This window comes from Schistocerca gregaria, chromosome 9 (genome assembly GCF_023897955.1).
Source record: "Schistocerca gregaria isolate iqSchGreg1 chromosome 9, iqSchGreg1.2, whole genome shotgun sequence".
Lineage (NCBI taxonomy): Eukaryota > Metazoa > Arthropoda > Insecta > Orthoptera > Acrididae > Schistocerca > Schistocerca gregaria.
In genome coordinates, this window is record NC_064928.1 from 172,603,699 (window position 1) to 172,624,040 (window position 20,342).

At 38.6% G+C, this 20,342-nt stretch overlaps 1 protein-coding gene across 1 annotated transcript in view; it reads left to right on the plus strand.

Annotated features, from left to right (window-relative positions):
* Positions 1 to 20,342, plus strand: part of LOC126291849 (peroxidase-like) — a 151,576-nt gene that overhangs the window by 82,143 nt on the left and 49,091 nt on the right. Inside the window, exons 4-5 of the mRNA XM_049985574.1 lie at positions 2,178 to 2,383; positions 10,384 to 10,560. Coding sequence (XP_049841531.1) covers positions 2,178 to 2,383; positions 10,384 to 10,560 — 383 coding nt within the window. The remainder of the gene's footprint in view (positions 1 to 2,177; positions 2,384 to 10,383; positions 10,561 to 20,342) is intronic.

Genomic DNA, 20,342 nt, shown 5'->3' on the forward strand with positions numbered 1-20,342 from the left:
TTAGAAACTCCCTCATTATATAGAACCAGTGCTCAAGTAATCCTTCATGGTTGACTTGAAACTGTTCCTGTCCATTCGTATTCTCACAGATGTGGGTAAAATGATGTACAAGCTGATGCTAGGAGGATGGAGTATGCCTTTTTGTAATAGTGCTGTATTTGTCTGTTGTAAATGTACTTCATTGATTTTTCTTGTGAAGGAGCTGTGTACATATTCATTACAGACAATGCATGGATTTTTCTTTTATAATAATTACATTCCATAGTATATAAATACATATAAGTAGTAGAATTTTATTTTTTCTAAATGTCTGCCTGCATGAAGCTCTTTGTCTGCAGCTTCCATTAGTGAAATTATCTTTTTCTGCAATCTTAATGATTTCAGACATGTTCCGCACATTCCCCAAAATACTACACCATATTTCAGTACCAAGTGAGCATAGGCAAAATATGCAGTCCTGAGATCATCATATGATGTAGAGTTTCTTAGTATTTGTATTATGAAAGATATTTTGCCCAGTTTTCTATTAATGTCCATCTCATTTTAATTTCAATCATATAAATGCACAGAGAAATGTGATTCTTTCTATTTTACTAATTGCACATCCATTTATTTCAATATGAGTATTACTTGGGGTCTTATTGTGGGTGGTTAATACGTCCACTGCAACAGTTTTGTTTGTTATTTTTATTTTTTTATGTTTTTTTTAAATACTGAAACTGTCTGCATCAAAACTGCTATGTTCTTTCTAGGAAACTTAATGCTCTTTTTTTCAAATGTTTCTTCGATACTTTTTGTAATTAAGATGCTCGTGTCATGTGAAAACTGGTGTAGTTTCCTTTCACTAGTGTTTCTATTGAAATGAACTCTAGTGATACACATCAAATGTTCATCACTGTCATGGTCAGACCAACAGCCCATCACTCTGCCCAGCTTCAAGTGAAGCACTAGTTTTGTAACAATGGCCAATAACATCATTCTTATGGCATCAACCAAGCCATACATCACAATAACAACATGTCTTTCAATCCAAATTTTAAATCAAGCTGAAGGTCAATTTGTTGCAAGATGAAGGGCATCATAATAAAAATCAGATTCTTTCACAGACTGCCATTCTTTTAATATGTAAACAATATTTATAAAATGCATATGAATTCCTAAGGGATCCAACTACCAAGGTCATCGGTCCCTACACTTAAATGCTGCTTAAACTATCTTATGCTAAGAACAACACACACACTCATGCCCAAGGGAGGACTCGAACCTCCGGTGGGAGGGACTCTGTGGTCCATGACATGGCACCATAATAACTATGTTTACTGAACTTATATGACATTAGGAAAGCAGGTCTAAAAACACATGACAAGAATTACAATAAACAGGGCTCGTTTTAGGCCCAAATGACACAAGCTGAGCCAGTTGCCACAATTGTAAGATTTCTGTTCAGAACATAGTACAATCAGCATGGCTGACACCCAGATGCAAGGTTTGTATACTGTGCATATTGTCTGTGTAGTGAAAATTAATATCGATGTGAATGTACAGGGGGAAAGCAGGGAAAGAGTGGGTGCCTGTGCTGAAAAATATTTAGAACAGGCCCTAACTGCAATACTCCTAAAACAAAGGCTAACAAGAATCTAGTTGTTACATATACCAAACAACTGCATTTGTTTAGGAGAGTAGAAGTCTATAATCAGGTTTTGTGAAGGCAAAGTGTTTTGAAAATTATTGGTGTATTTTTATCTTTTAATTAATTAATATTAATTAAAAACCAACTTTTAGTAGTAGTCAGTTGTCTGAATTGTGATATCATGGTCTGCTGCTACTGAGACATCTCATTTACTTTAAAAAGCATTTTGGAAAGGTGTGAAAATAATAAGTCTGAGCACTACTTTCATATCAGGCTTGGTGGGACTTACTCATGAAAATCATCCACCATAAAATCTATTATGTTACAGAAAATAAGAGGTGGTTCTGACATTCAATAAATATACGTTACACTTTCCTTCCAGTTTGACAGTATCCATTTAACTGGTGTAGGCAAATCTCAAAGTGGATACTGAATTTTACTTGGTCATTAGTAACTTTAGTACAGAAAGTGTTAATTGCATCTTTTGCCTCAGATTCTGATGATATTACAGATATTATTTGTCACAGATAAATTTCTTTTTTCACAGGTTTAACATATCCCGAGACAAAGTGGGTGATCTTCTCATTGATATTCAGGTACCAGCAGATCCATCCCATATTCCACAAAGTCCAACCTGCAATGCATCTGCCATCTACAGAACGTATAATGGGTCATGTAACAACCTGCAGCATCCAATCTGGGGAATGACTGAGACTGTTTACCCTCGGCTTGTGAGCTCAATTTTTCGTGATGGTAATGTATATAGGATTATGATATATCTATATATAGTTGTACTTAAAACAGAAAGAAACTTCCACATGGGAAAAATATATTAAAAACAAAGATTCCAAGACTTACCAAGCGGGAAAGCGCCGGCAGACAGGCACATGAACAAAACACACAAACACACACACAGATAACCAGAGCCACTTCCTCATCCCCTCAAACCCAGAACCTCTCACAGAAGAACCCCAAAAGTGCCCCACTTGTAACAGAATACTTCCCGGGACTGGATCAGACCTTGAATGTGGCTCTCCAGCAGGGATACGACTTCCTAAAATCCTGCCCCGAAATGAGATCCATCCTTCATGAAATCCTCCCCACTCCACCAAGAGTGTCTTTCCGCCGTCCACCTAACCTTCGTAACCTCTTGGTTCATCCCTATGAAATCCCCAAACCACCTCCCCTACCCTCTGGCTCCTACCCTTGCAACCGCCCCCGGTGTAAAACCTGTCCTATGCACCCTCCCACCACCACCTACTCCAGTCCTGTAACCCGGAGGGTGTACACGATCAAAGGGAGAGCCACATGTGAAAGCACCCACGTGATTTACCAACTGACCTGCCTGCACTGTGATGCTTTCTATGTGGGAATGACCAGCAACAAACTGTCCATTCGCATGAATGGACACAGGCAGACAGTGTTTGTTGGTAATGAGGATCACCCTGTGGCTAAACATGCCTTGATGCACGGCCAGCACATCTTGGCACAGTGTTACACCGTCCGAGTTATCTGGATACTTCCCACCAACACCAACCTATCCGAACTCCGGAGATGGGAACTCGCCCTTCAGTATATCCTCTCTTCTCGATATCCGCCAGGCCTCAACCTCCGCTAATTTCAAGTTGCCGCCGCTCATACCTCACCTGTCTTTCAACAACTTCTTTGCCTCTGTACTTCCACCTCGACTAACATCTCTGTCCTTAACTCTTTGCCTTTAAATATGTCTGCTTGTGTCTGTGTATGTGCGGATGGATATGTGTGTGTGTGTGCGAGTGTACACCTGTCCTTTTTTTTCCCCTAAGGGAAGTCTTTCCGCTCCCGGGATTGGAATGACTCCTTACCCTCTCCCTTAAAACCCACATCCTTTCATTTTTCCCTCTCCTTCCCTCTTTCCTGACGAAGCAACTGCCAGTTGCGAAAGCTCGTAATTCTGTGTGTGTGTTTGTGTGTTTTGTTCATGTGCCTGTCTGCCGGCGCTTTCCCGCTTGGTAAGTCTTGGAATCTTTGTTTTTAATATAGTTGTACTTACTATTACAAATCAAAATTTTAAATTGTTCATATTAATAATGCATGAAATGTTGTGTAAGCTAATTTATAACAATGGAAAGCAATAAATTCTGACAATTTTAAGAAAAAGTTCTACTACTTTTGTAAAGTATTTCATAACCACACTTACAGCTGAGTCTTAGCACAAGCTCAATGAACTATAATTCCTCTTTAACTATTGTATAAAAATTAGACAGTCAAATTGGGCAGAGAACAAGTAATACTGCAGCATATTCTTGCAGAATAGGATCTCAGTTTCTTGGTGGATGCAGTCTATTGCTACCTTAATTACAAAAAAATGCTTGTTCACAAAAACCTTTAATGAATACTTGTATAACACCCAGTTATTCAATCACCCTTAATATTTCATTTTCAAAAAAGTTGATCGGAATAGAAATCAGTAACTCAACTCAGTGGATTTTTTTAATTTTTCAATGTAATCTCCGTGTACACTAATGAACTTGGTCCAGCAAAGTTTGAATGCCTTGATCTCATCTCAAAAATTAGATTCCTCCAGGCCTGCAAAATACCTGTCAACTTCTGCTGTCAGTTCTTTGTTTGAAGGGAATCTAAGCCCCCTGAGGAAAATTCTGATTTTGAGGAAGAGATCAAAGTCTGATGAAGCCAAATCAGATGGATAACAGGTTCTGCAACAATTTTTATCTTAGTTCCCACATTTTTGCCATGGAATGACACATGTGTGTGTGTGCAGTTGTCTTGATGAAAGATGACTTTCTTCCTTACCAAACCTGACCAATTTTCATGTACCTTTTGCTGTAGTTTGTCCAGGAGATTAATTTAATGTTATCCTACAATTGTCTGACCAGTGGGAAGACAAGCTATCAGCAGAATCCCTTTTGCATCCCAAAAAATTGACACCATGATCTTTCTGACCAAGCATATTGCCTTTTCTCTCTTTGCTGGTGATGAATCAACATGTTTGCACTACTTTGGCTGTTGTTTTGTCTGTGGGGTGTACTAGTGGACCCAATTTTCATCTGTAGTCAGAAACTGGCACAAAAAATATTGTTGGTTGCTCTGAAAACAGGTCAAACACTTTTCTGACATTTCCATTTTGATGTGTTTCTGATGCTGCATTGAGGGTTGTGGCATCCATTTACCAGATGATTTTCTCATAACTGCACTGTTAAAATGTTTTATGCCCATTCAGGTGACAGACATACAGCTTCAGTAGTTTCTCAGACTTTCAGTAGGCAATTGTCAATGACTGTTTTATGCACTTAGTTTAATAAGTGATTCATGTAATGTTAAAACAACAGCTGATTCCTCAAACTGCGGGGCAGGGGGGGGGGGGGGGGGGGGGGGGGGGCTATCAAGTACGGAGTCCCACAGGCTTTGGTCTTAGGTCCTTTACTGTTCTTGATATACATTAATGACTTACCATTCCACATTGATGAAGATGCAGAGTTAGTTCTATTTTCTGATGATACAAGTATAGTAATAACATCCAAAAACCAAGAACTAAGTGATGTAATTGTAAATGATGTTTTTCACAAAATTATTAAGTGGTTCTCAGCAAACGGACTCTCTTTAAATTTTGATAAAACACAGTATATACAGTTCCATACAGTAAATGGCACAACTCCAGTAATAAATATAGACTTTGAACGAAAGTCTGTAACTAAGGTAGAATTTTCAAAATTTTTAGGTGTGGCCATTGACGAGAGGTTAAACTGGAAGCAACACATTGATGGTCTACTGAAACGTCTGATTTCAGCTAGATATGCTATTAGGGTTATTGTAAATTTTGGTGACAAGAATCTCATTAAATTAGCTTACTATGCCTACTTTCATTCACTGCTTTCGTATAGCATGATATTGTGGGGTAATTCATCGTTGAGTAGAAAAGTATTCATTGCTCAAAAACGTGTAATCAGAATAATTGCTGGGGCTCACCCACGGTCATCCTGCAGACATCTATTTAAGGATCTAGGGATCCTCACAGTAACATCACAGTATATATATTCACTTATGAAATTTGTTGTTAATAATCCATCCCAGTTCAAAAGTAATAGCAGTGTGCATAGCTATAACACCAGGAGAAAGGACGATCTTCACTATGCAGGATTAAATCTGACTTTGGCACAGAAAGGGGTAAATTATGCTGCCACAAAAGCCTTTGGTCACCTACCAAACAGCATCAAAAGCCTGACAGATAGTCAACCAACATTTAAAAATAAATTAAAAGAGTTTCTAGATGACAACTCATTCTACTCATTGGCTGAATTTTTAGATATAAATTAAGGGAGAAGGGAAAAAAACTAGCATAAACATTAGTGTCACGCAATATTTTGTGTAGTGCAATATCTTGTACAGACATCTTTTATTAACCTGACACATTCCACATCATTACAAAGTGTCGTAATCATGATCTATGGAACAAGAATTAATCTAATCTAATCTAATCTAATCTACTTCTGCAATGATATCTGGGATAGCTGCACATCTTGGATGCTCACTGTGCAGATCATCTCTAAGCTGTCCTGACAAAATGTAAACACATATGTCCACTTATCAACAGTTGAATATATAGGAGCAGAGTCCTCCAGTGTGTCCTGAAAATGGGTGTGAATTGCATTTGCTTTCATACATGTCTTTACAAAGCACTTAATCATTACTCAAATCTTGATTTTTTCCATCTTTACAAATCATTACATGGGAACAACTACAGAGAGACATCTGCATCACAGATCTCCACCCATAGCACTGATGTGGCATTTGTTTGCTCATAAATGATAATCTATTATCATGTGGGAACCTTGTGCTAGTGCTGACCCTTTTAGACCTTGACAGAGGTAAACAAAACTCAGAAAGTAATTTTGTATGGCCTGTTACTAAGTAACTATCATAATTTTTTATTTATTAATTTCATGTTTTGTGAATCCATGCCATAAGTGGATTTCTCAGATGTAGAACATTTCATGTGTTATAGATTCATTATAAATTATTAAATGCATATATGACCTTACAGCCAGATTTTTAGAGCAACAGTTGGGAATAATGCAATACTAATAATAAGGTATTATGTTAATAGCAATGACAAACTTTTAGTGAGCAGAATCTTTACATAATGGTACGAATACTATATTATTACAGTTTATCTCTAACACTATAAGGTACTGCAATGATAGCATGTTGTTTACTACATTCATTTCACCATAATATCAACAAATTCTCATTTATCAGGGTAACTGAACTCACAGACTGGCTGAAGAGATGTCTCAGTCTGCCACTCCTCACTTGGCCGCTTTGTCTCTGGACCATACTAAAAAATCCAGGATTCAACATCTGTGATCAGATGAATGAACCTTTCGTAGTCACTGTCAATCTCTCAAGGAGGTCAACGCACATGTTTAATTGTCCTTCTGCTCAGTTGTGAGGTTTTTTGGGCACCATTTTGGCAAAAGCCTTTTGCATGTGCAGAATTTTATGCACAGTGAAAGGGTTTAAGTTTAACACATCACCCATCATCATTATTGTTAAACATTGGTCTGATCTCATAAGAGCACACATGCATTCAAAATTTTTGTCAGGTGAGGTTCATCATTTACAGCGTATTCTTGGTCTCTGAAAATTGATTCATGCCAGGGAAAAAGTTGTGCTCTTAATAAGGAATGTTCCCCAAGGCCTGTTTCAACTTTGCATAGGTCACTCTCATGGATTTCCCAAGTTTAACACAAAACTTGATGGCATAACATTGTTCTAAATTCTGCTGTTCCATTTTCATAACACATGTCAAAAACATAATTTCAGTCATGGCACTCTCAACAACCACATGATGGCTGTACAGAGCTGAAACATGGACTGAGTATGTGGAAGTGACAAACACACAGGTCTACACAAGTAGAACAACACAGCATTGCCAGACTGCTTGCAGGGTTGTCAGTCTCATTACTTTTCTCACACACCTCCTATGATGTTGAAATGTGTGGCATATTTGTGGCTGTGATTCCTGGACTGTGAGAGCTGAGGCAGAGAATAAATTAAATTCTTCTGAGGTGTAGTGCTGTAGACAAATGTTCAAAATAAAGTGGAGTGGCATGATTGCAAGTGAAGAAGTTCTTAATTAAAGAAGTGGGAAGAGAAGCATCAGAAGTTAGTTGTGAAAAGAAGAGTGATCTAATGAGACCTGAGAGACTCTGGAAACACCTGCTGAACAGCATGTTAATGGAAAGAGACTGAAGCTAAGATCACAACTAAGGTACATACAGAAAATTAAGAAATACATGGGATGATAGACCTACAGAGCAGTTAAGAGCAAATTGGAAAGATGTGATAGTGAAGATCTGCTATCAACTTGTCCTCAGATGGATCACTACAGAAGAAGATTAAAAAAATCACTGCATAGTAGGTCACCACTAAGAAATTTGACATGAGTTATCAGAGCATTATATATCTTTATGATTGACTAATTTACTCCTTTGTGTACAGCACTGAGGATTTTTATCTCTTTATGTAAATCCTAGTTATTACATGCATCATACTCATTATATACTCACTTCAATCTGTATAATGTTTAATTTTTTTACAACAAAGAAGATAACTCAGACAATATACTCATATGTCTTGGTGAGGATTCCAGACTGTTTGACTAAATCTCTTAGGAATGTCTAGGATGGGCTCAGTTCATGGTTCTGATAAATGGAATGAAAGAAACAAACTATTTGCATGAGTTTCACTGCCATAGAATATAAAGCTGTGCTTCATAAATGAATGGAAATAGCCCTAGCAGACTGATTTGGTTGCCTTCTTTTTACTAATGGATGCAATCATATGAATAGCAAATGTTGCTGAATTTAGGCTTCCACATGATGCATAAGCTTGTAGTATTTTTGTTTTGCATGTTGGTATTCCAGTCGCTATGGATTCATTTATCAATTTTCATGTTCTACTTGTACTTAAAGGTTTCTATTTGAGTTTACATACTGACATTTTCTCATTTGGAGATAGACAGTAGAGCTGTGGACACTAGAAACTAGAGTACAAAGTGGAGATATCAAAACATTTCGACATATTCTTCTGTTTGAGTTAAATAGAGGGGTGACAGCAGGGAATGCAGAAAGAAACATTTGCTCTGAGTATGGGGATAAGAAGAATGTTGAAAATTAGGTGGACTGATGAGGTAAGGAATGAGGAGATTCTCTGGAGAATTGACGAGGAAAGGAATGCATGGAAAACATGGACAAGGAGAAGGACAGCATGGTAAGACATGAGTTCAGACATCAGGAAATAACTTCCATGGTATTAAAGAGAACTGTAGAGCGAAAAAACAGTAGAAAAATACAGAGGGAATAACTTCCATTGTACTAGAGGGAGCTATAGAGTGTAAAAACTATAGAGAAAGACAGAGACTGGAATACACCCAGCAAATAATTGAGGATGTAAGTTACAAGTGCTGCTCTGGGGTGAAGAGGTTAGCAAAAAAAGAGGAACTCGTGGTGGGCTGCATGTGTACTTAAGAACTGGCAAATGTGATGAACTGTAATCATTCCACCATCATGTGATATTTACATGCAATGGGGAAGGTTCAAAAATCTGGTGTATGGATACCACATGCTCTAAGCAAAAATCATATGCATCTCTCCTTACTCGTCATGAATTTGCTTGTGAATAACACTGACCATTCCTGTACCATATCTACACATATGATGAGAAATGGTGTCTTCGTGCTAAGATAAGGAAAAGAAAGGAGTGGCTGAGCCCAAACAAAGCAGCAGTTCCCTGTGAAAGACCTGCACATGTCAACAGAAATAATGTTGTACATCTGGTGAAACAGCCATAGCACTGGGTGATACAAATTTCTTCTCCAAGGTGTAACCAACACAGCAGACATTTACTGTCAACAATTGAGATGACTTGCAGACACAGGCCAAGAACAATGACCAGGAAGACTGCGTAAAGTGATGCTACTCCATGATAATGCCCACCCTCATTCTGCTAGACTGCAAAAAATGCTATACAGGAGTTGGGTTGGGGAGTCATTCCACATCTCCCTTATTCACCTGATGTTGCACTCTCATATTTTCACCTTTTTCACTCTCTATTGAACAACTTTCAAGGAACTTCCTTGTTGGATTAAAATATGTTCTGAACATGAGTTCTCACCCACAAACCCACATGATTTCTACAGCTGTGGAATCAAAAACTTACCCCAGCATTGATCGACTTTTGTAAATAGTGAAGGAGAATGTATTATTGATGACTAATGTGTCTGCTGTTATGTGTACCTGTTGTATTTATTAAACTTATGGAAAGTGCTACTAACTATGCACCAACCCAATAGCTTGCGTACTGTCCTACACAAGCTAAACCAAGCACTAAGAGAGCTTTGTAAAGTACATAACCACATGTGTTACAAAGACCTCTTCAAAGAATTTGGAATTTCCAAATTTATTCATTTATTCCCCAGTACATTAACTCCTTAATAGTATTAATTATTAACAATAAAAATCAGTTGCAACAGAATTCTCATTTACATTCATTCATTCATACACTGCATTCCATGAATTTTATAATATGGGAGAGGCTTTAGTGATGTATAAAATTCAAATCTTACATTAATTGGCAGAAGTAACAATTTAAGGTCATCTCTGTAAAGCATATTAAGAATACCTGAGCTCTTTGGAGACCTATGTTTCAATGTAACCTTTAGAATAATGATGATATGTCTCTCTTCTTGGCAGGTATCAATGCACCAAAGAAGTCAGTAACAGGCAAAGAGTTGCCAAATCCCAGAATTCTCAGACAGCACTTACTGCCCACTGGTGATTTTGATGATGAAACAAATACTCTGTTGGTAATGCAGTATGGGCAGCTAATAGCACATGATACTGCACTTAGTTCTGACTGGCTTGGATTTAGTGAGTAGTACTGTCTTCCTTTTTTTTTTTTTTACAAATTTCAATGTTATACCATTGTTGAGAACAACATTTATGATGACCCAGTTTAGTTCTAACAAAGAGAAGATAGCAGGTTACACAGTTTTGGTGAACAAAATGTGCCAAACAGAAATAATGTTCCTCATTGGTTTGTACTCACATATGCACCAAATCCTGTGACACTCATCTGTGACCACTGGCATTGTACTTCGCCATACACAAGGTGTAGTCAAAAAGTAACAGGGATTTTTTTTTTAAATTTTGTGGGCTTCATGCATCTGATTTTAAAAATTTTTCATGTTGTTGGTACATGTGTTCCTGGTGTACATTTGCATTTTCAGTAGATTTCAATATTTAGTTTATTGTTGAAGTCAAAAAGGTTAAATGAGTTTTTGAGTGGTTGGCAAATTTTTAGTTTAGAAAAAGCTGGATCAAAGAATTTGCATTTGCTTGAAAAATTAACTAATTGCAGCACCACATTAAAAATGTTATTGTGGCTGTTGTGTTCAAAGAGGATTGACAAAACACTGAAGAGATCGACTGCCCTGGACATCCTAGCACATCAGTTACTGATGACAACCTGGAGGAAGTAAAGAAACTGGCTCTGGAAAATTGCCAAACCAGCATCAGAGAGGTTGCTGATGATGTTGGAATATCTTTCATCTCATTCCAAGAATATTTGAATGTTTTGGGCATCAAATATTTAGCAGCAAAGTTTGTTCCGAAATTGTTGAATTTTGACCAGAAAAAACATCATGCAGACCTCTCTCAGGAGTTGCTGAACGAAGTCAACAATGATCCAGAATTAGTAAAGGAGCTTGTGGGTGAACAGGTGACAAAAAAATGGGTATATGGTTGTGATATCAAAACTAAGGCCCAATCACCTCAATGGAAGCTGTGTGAAGAGAACGAAAAATATTTAAGAAGTTCCATCAAATGTGAAGGTTCTTCTCACTGTTTTCTTTGATTACAGTGTGATAGTGCATCATGAGTTCCTGCCTTCTGGTCATAAAGTCAATAAAGAATACTACCTGGAAGTTATGCATTGTTTGTGTGAGGCAATGCGAACAGAACAACCAGAATTGTGGCAAGACCACTCATGGTAATAGCATCAAGACAATGCTTCCACTCACACTTCAACACATGCTTATGATTTTCTGGCAAAAAACAAAACTGTTATGTTTCCTCAGCCACTATATTCATGGGACATGGTCTCTGCAGCTTATTTCTATTCCTGGGGATGAATGAAGCCATGAAAGGACGCCATTTTGCCATCATTGATGATATAAAAACAGAATTGATGAAGGAACTGAACACAATAACAAAAAGTCAGTTCCAAAAGTGTTCCTAACATTGGAAAAAATGCTAGCACATGTGTATGATGTCTGTGGGGCTACTTTAAAGGGGACACACTTGATGTTGATGAATAAATGAAGACTCATTATGAGAACACAGTTATTGTTACTTTTTGATCACACCCTGTATACTGTGATTAATCTAACATGGTGCTAGTTTTACTCATCAAAATAGTATGTCAATCTATTTTATACAATGATTTTACATACAGCCCCCCCCCCCCCCTCTAGAGAAAAAGTCCTACAGAAACATCAGTCTTCCCCATGATTGAAAATATAAAATTATTTCATTTTCTGAGTATATAAATTGTAAGTAATTAATCATGCAATCACAAACCACCATATTTTTTAATCTTTTGGTGTATAAAGATTTGTAATTCTCATAATACAGATCCTTTTACTGTTTACTTCAGCTTCATATTGTGTCAAGACCTGCCTGGATATCAGCATTAGAAAAACATTTTTTCGATAACAATCTCTTTCACACAGCCATTATGTTAGTAACAAAAATCTAAGATTATGGCTAATGTTATCTGCCAACATAAGAATATGTAAACAGCACTTGTCTGGAACCACTTGTTCAGTTTAAACATCAACCTGTGAGACAAAGATGTCACAGTCACATCATAGCCACCTCCATTCTTAGCAACTGACAAATATATTCCTTCACACAGACATTGTGTTGTTGCTGTTGAGGATGATGATGATGATGATGATCAATTTGACACCAAATCAGTAACTTCCATGCCTCTATCCTTACCATGTAGTCCTACTGGTGAAAGGGCTCTACAGTTTAACATGGACTCAGAACAGTGTTCCGTTCTTGGTGAATTCTACATCATTCAGAAGTAAAGGCTAAGTTACAGGAAAACTCAAATATTCTGTGATCTAAATGTAGTTTGTTATACAATCTCTTGATTCCCAGCTGAGTGTTTTGCTGTTAGACTGTAAGACCCAACATTTTGAGATTAATTTTGTCAGCTGACCCCAATCTGAGAATTCTGTAGCTTTTAACAGAAACTATTTAAAACACATAAAGTAATGCAGTGATGCAAATGTTAGTCAGACAAACTAATGAGTACATCTAAGCTGTCCAAAAACAGAAACAAGAGTGTCCCTGTCTCTACAATGATAATTTTCTCACTCTTTCACTGTGAACCCTGAAGGTGGAGTAAGCAGCAAAGATAGTGGCACAAACATGCTTCTCTGATCAATGAAAAAAATGACCTGTAACATAAACAAAGAATTATAATCATTTCATCAAACACAAACCATAATGCAGAGACTTTTGTTGCCCACTGTGGTGCCGATATTACAAAGGTGATGCAAACCAAGGCCCAGCTGGTAAACCAGATCACCTGTTTTTTTTTTAGTTTACCAGGTAGCCTGAGTGTGGATTTCAGTTGGTTTTTACTACTTTTCTTGGTAAGTGCCAGACTTCTTCACTATCTTTGTCACTACCACACAGCACACAAATGTATGAATATCTGTACAAGTGGAAAAAGTAATACAGTTCACAGCCTGAGTGTGCACACTGTTTATTCCTCTTGGGGTTACCAGCCACAGAATTAGAATAAAACAACTGTCTAATCATGGGTTGATCATGATGTACTGATAGCAGACAGTGCAATGGTGGGACAGGCACTGAAGAAAAAGAACATGTATGGTAATAGCCCTCTCATGCTTCTCTGAGGAACACTAGCAGTTGCTCATGAGTCTGAGAATGTCTCAAGAGTCTAGGCTGATGTGTTGCCTTGTGCCAATCACAAAGTCCTCAGTCACACTACAGTGTGTAAACTTTTAGATGGCAGACCTCTCCCTAGTCCTGAATCAGTAGAAGTCGGTAAACATCAGGAGGCTTTGGTAGGCACACAGTTTCAACTGCTGCCAACATTAAGTAGCTGACTGTGTTGTACAAAGTAGCCATTGTCGTGTGCTTCGTTATTATTTTGCGCTGTACTGTTCTGCGTGTTTTTATTGTGCAGTTGTGCTAAACATTATCAAAATGAGTAAAGAGGCAGTTGCTGGCCCATCCCAGGAGTTTATTTTAGGAATACGACTGTGGTTTTATATACTTTTTTTAACACGTTTGCGAAATGTGTTGCGAATAGTGTTAGTAGTGAAGAAATAATAGAACAAAACGTCATGCCTGACACGGCACTTTTTCACACATCTCGATGTTTACCACGTCATATCTCCTGAATTATATGTTGTAAAGAGACATAAATTTGCCAGCGCATTTACTGACATATGTGGATACTGTATGTGAAATATGTTGCGATTAGGGTTAATAGTAATGAAATAATACATTAAAACATCATGCATACTGTGGCAGATTTACGGTGTGCATTCATTCCTTTCATTATTTTGTGGGGGGTGTCAGTGAGAAAAATTTTCGTGAAGGTTTGAAATTGTGTGTAACATTTTCTGCTAGCCGCTAAGTGCTCTCATCCTCAAATAGTGGATGCATAAATCTGGGTATTTTCCTGCTGTGGTATCTCATTGTTTATGACACGTTATATCTCCTCAAGAATGTGTCGCCCTCTTTTTTTTTTTTTTTTTTTTTTTTTTTTTTTTTTTTTTTTTTTTTTTTTCGTGGGCATATGGAGAACAAATCACCAAAATTTCATCGCAATCGGGTGAATGGTTTGGGAACACACAGAGGGCAGTCATACATACATTCATTTTTATATAGAGAGATTGACAGTTATGCTATACTTCATGACCTGATTAAGTATATTTAAATTTTATAATTAATAGTTTAACATTGAAGAGAATGAAATGAAATGAAAAAAAATTGGGAGCAGTGGCAATCAAACCTGGGTCCGCTGCATGACAAGCCTTTACCTAATCAATTGTGCTACGCATGCTATAGTGACCTAATTGTTGAAACATTGTCCATTACTCTTTTTGGGGGTTCAGAGAACAACTCACAAAAGTTTCATTGCAATCGGATGAATGGTTTGTGAATGTATAGTAGACAAACATACATAAATTCATTTTTATATATATAGATTTCAATGTACATGACGATTTCAGTTTCGTACACAAACAACATGTAAAGCGAGTTTTACTTCCAAGCCTTTCGTCTAATCATGACACTCAATTTGTAGTGCCAGCACTGCAGCTGGTAGGCGTGCCTTGTCCCCCCCCCCCCCCCCCCCCCCCCCAATGGCTCCCCTCGCTTGCTTCCTTCTCTCCCCGCACTCCCCTCACAACTGTGCCATCTTACAGTTAACACACTGTACATAATCCACTCTCAACACATTTTTTATATGGCATGTTGAAGTGCTACAGAACCAAAAAAATTTTTAAAGTCAAGAGTCAATGCCTCATATTGCTTATTTCCCACAGTGTTATAGCTCTAACCTAATAATGTTCTAACGTTCACTGTTCAACTAATGTTTCAATAAATTACCCAGTTACTGGTAGAGGTTTCCATAAACAATAAATTTCATGTTGAAAAAATTTTCCTTTTATGACTGCTATTCAGAGATTAACAAACATTTTTGTCTATCGTGGCTGTGAGCAGCACTACAGCTGCTGTCTTGGTACCATAATGTTCCTTTACTCAATACACATCCAGCAATGGTAGCATGTGGTCCGTGCCTATGCTACTTTTGCTTTTGTGTTAAAACATGTGCTGCATTCTCTGATTAGGTTTTTTGGCAAAAAAAAAAACTGCAAACCTGTTGAAATGACCTTTGTGATCTGTACAGAAGAGGAATAGTGAGTGGAAGCTAAGTGAGGCAATGATGCTATGATTTTAAAAATGACTCTATCAATAAGGACAGCAGTGGTGGGGCTAGCCTTGTGGCTGACAAACTGGTGATGAAAATCAATGTGCTAGGTGGATTCTCAAAATCCTAATGGAAGACCACGAAAAATAGCTGCAGCATTGACTTTCCTCAAAGATTATGAGGCAAATGACAACTAATTTACTGACCATATCATAACTGAGGATGGAGCATGACAATTGTGAGACAAAATGGCTGTCGATGGAACAGGGACACACACATTCTCACAAAACAAGGATGTGATTGCAAATGCTGTCAACGAGAAAGATTATGATTGCTGCATTTTGGGACTCTAAGGGAGTGATTCTCATTGATTTCCTTGAATGTGGCACAGCAGTTAACTCAGAGAGTTATTGTCAAACACTGACAATGATAAGGTGGGCAATAAAAAACAACAGTCTGGGAAAACTTAGCACAAAAGTTTTGCTTTTTCACAAAAACACACATTCACACATGGCCAATCATACCTGAGAGCTCCTATATGGTTTTGGATGGGAAATGTTTCATCATTCACTATACAGTCCAAATTTGGCACCAAATGTCTGGCACCTCTTCCCAGCATTGAAGACATGGCTCACGACACAAAGCATTTATAGTGATGTCCAACTGCATTCTGGTATAAATCAGTGGTTGCAATCATGGGCAGAAAATTTGAAAAACTTGTCCATGGTATGATAAGTGCTACAATTTGAGTGGTGATTATGTAGGAAAATGGCATAAGCATGTACTTTTAAAATATGTATAATAAAATTTGGTTTATCCACATCGTTAATTTTTTCTTAATTTCCAAATAGCCTTTGTATTTGTTTTATTCCATAATGAGCACATCCATGGATGATTGTCCAAAACCTTACATATTGAAAGATGTATAGCTCATACTGAATGTACATTTCCTGCAATGCATTTCTTATGTCTAATTCTGACTGTAGACATCATAAATATCTTACCGAGTCTTAAGAATAAAACTCATTGGGGGATGAGAGGGGAGTGTTTGCAAGGGGGGGGGGGGGGGGGGGGGGGGGGGAGGGGGGGAGTGTTATTCATAGTCAAATCTGCTACATTTAAATCATATAAAGATCGTTATGTGCTGTTACTGACAACAATGTGCGATTACCACTCCACCTTTTTCTATATAGTAGAAGTTAGGACATATTTATACCAATACTTCAAAAAATATGTAAGTGGTTTTATTTCATACAGTAATTTTAGTTAATAGCATAATTAACACACATTTTCTTGGAACTGAGCATAGTTCATATGGCTTTTTAACAACTGGTATTAATTTATCAGCTCTGACTTTATTGGAGTGTTGTTGAAACAATTGTACTGGACAAAATAACAATCATCAGTACCACGGTGGGTTCTCGGCTTTATTTCTGGATAGACTGACATGGTACTACAACATGCAACATATTACAACTTGAGTAAGATGAAATGCTTAACTTTGTAACAATCCATGTCCACAAAAATATCACAAGTATTTATCACTGTTATTCAACATCCCTTGATGTAGAACAAGATACTAGTCTCTTCTCACAGGGTACAACCAAGTATAAACTTTTATGCTGATTTCTGGTTTGCTAGAGACACAGTGCTAACTGGGCTGAGTGGCACTTAGACGTAAGTAAACAAGCTGATGCAGTGACATATGGAAGCCCTTCTGGGTGCGTCTACATCACTGTCTCACATTTTTCATTGCTTCTGACATGTTTACTTGTATTGTTATTCCATTGTAAGCTACCAACCTTGCTTTGGCACCTCACTTTTTGGATGACAGCACATTGGTACATTACTATCTTTTTATATAATGAATCAAATCTTTCAATTAACATCTCTCTAACTTTTTCAAGTTATGACAGGCTATTAGGTAAAATTAAAAGCATTTCTACTATCAGAAAACCTGGTAATATAAGTTAGTATACAAGTTAATGTTCCATCTAGAATTTATTAGTGAGATCAAAATTTTTCTAGTTCATGAAATTCTTAAATGTTAAATCTCAAGTGCTTCAGTAAAATGAAAATACCTCAGGAAAATTCACTACACCATAGGAATCATCAGACCACGAATTGCTGTATGACTAGTAAGGATTTGGAAAACAGCCTGTGAAGCAATTCTGATATTTTTTAGGAAATTGTTGTCTGAAACCAAATTGTAAACAGAAAAAATATACTATTTCTTTATTGTAAGAGTGATACCAAAGCAACTAGAAGTGCTGTACTTTGGCATCTTTAAATGGGATAATAAGTATTGTTATGTGTATTGTTCAGGGGACCACAATGGCAAACAATGGTGTTAACTGGGATTGCAACAATGATTACACTTCCCCTGTAGCAATTACTAGGATGTTATGTGTTGTATTAACACCACACAAATTTAATGTAATACTAGACCCAGTCTTGAACCTTGTTTAGAACAGTTCCGACCGCCTTCTCAAAGGGATCCTCCTCCCCTCCCCCAAAACCATCCCTTACAGACATTTCAGGAATTCCTCACATCCAGTGTTGCCTCCCAGTCCTTCTTGAAGAACATCCCAACATCACCCCAGCTGAATCCCGTGCCATTAAGCAGCTGAAAACAGACCGTTCTATTGTAATCCTTCCGGCGGATAAAGGCTCCACAACTGTGGTACTTGACCGTGTGGAGTATGTGGCAGAAGGACAGAGTCAACTCTCCAACACCTCAACCTACAAAGCTGTTACCCAGGATCCCATTCCCTCCATTCAGACTGAGCTGCAGAAAATCCTAAAAATCCAAGGTCCCTCACAAGGCCTCACAATGGCTTCCATAGACTTACTCACTCCACCTGAGCCACGTACCCCTACCTTCTACCTATTACCCAAAATCCACAAAGAGAACCATCCTGGCCATCCCATTGTAGCAGGCTTCAAAGCCCCAACAGAACGTATCTCAGCTCTGGTAGACCAACACCTCCAACCTATCACCTGCAGACTCCCATCCTACATCAAGGACACAAACCACTTCCTAGAACGCCTCAAATCCATTCCCACTCCTCTCCCACCTGAAACCTTTCTTGTCACCATAGATGCTACATCCCTTTACATAAACATCCCACACACCCGTGGTCTCTCTGCCCTTGAGCACTACCTCTCCCAACGCCCACCCGAAGATCTTCCAAAAACCTCGTTCCTTATCACACTTACCAACTTCATCCTCACCCATAATTACTTCACTTTTGAAGGCCAGACCTACAAACAAATCAGGGGAACTGCCATGGGAACCAGGATGGCTCCATCCTATGCCAACCTCTTCATGGGCCGCATGGAGGAGGCTTTCCTGAAGACCCAACAGCTGCTTCCCCTGGCCTGGTATAGGTTTATGGATGACATCTTTGTGGTCTGGACTCATGGTGAAGAAACACTCCTTAATTTTCTCCATAACCTCAACTCCTTTTCGAATCTGAATTTCACCTGGTCCTTCTCCAAAACCAAAGCCACCTTCCTGGATGTTGACCTTCATCTTGTTGAAGCTCACATCCACACCTCTGTCCATATCAAACCCACCAACAAACAACAGTACCTTCACTTTGATAGCTGCCATCCATTCCACATCAAACGCTCCCTTCCCTACAGCCTAGGTATTCGTAGCAAACGTATCTGCTCCAGTGACGAATCCCTCAACAATTACACCAATAACCTGACCAGTGCTTTCCTCTCCCGCAACTATCCTGCAGACCTTGTCCACAAACAGATCTCCTGAGCAATACATTCCTCCCCGTCCAACAACAATATTCCTACCCTCAGACCACACAGAAGCATCCCCCTTGTCACCCAATATTATCCTGGCCTCGAATACATCAATAAATTACTCCGCCAGGGATATGACTTTCTCAAGTCAACCCCTGAAATGAGATCATCCCTTGACAAAATTCTCCCCACACCAGCCAGAGTTGCCTTTCGTCGTCCCCCTAACCTCCGTAACATCCTTGTTAAACCCTGCAATATTCCCAGACTACCTTCTCTACCCAGCGGTCCTACCCCTGTAACTGACCCCGCTGCAAAACCTGCCCCATGCATCCCCCCACAACCACCTACTCCAGCCCCGCTACTAGGAAAACATACACAATTCAAGGCAGGGCCACGTGTGAGACTACACATGTCATTTATCAGCTGACATGCCTGCACTGCACAGCCTTTTACATTGGTATGACAACAACTAAACTGGCTGAGCGCATGAACGGACACAGACGAACTGTCCGCCTAGGAGATGTCCAATACCCAGTAGCGGAGCATGCCCTCCAGCATAATTCTAGGGACCTAGGAACCTGCTACACTGTATGTGCCATTTGGCTTCTCCCACCCAACACCAGTCCCTCTGAACTGCGGAGATGGGAACTTACACTCCAGCACATCCTTTCATCCCGCCATCCCCCTGGACTGAACCTACGTTAAACAACCTCACTCCCATTTACTTTTCAGTCTTCTCCTCTTTCCCTTTCCTCTTTAGCCATGCATGCATCTTTCCATCCTACATCTTTATACTATACACCTCTTTACTTCTGTATGCATCCTCTTTGGTTTGAAGCTGGCACAGTACCTGCAGTAGAATATCTTTGGCTTCCCTCTGACAACCATGCCTCCATCCTTGCTACCT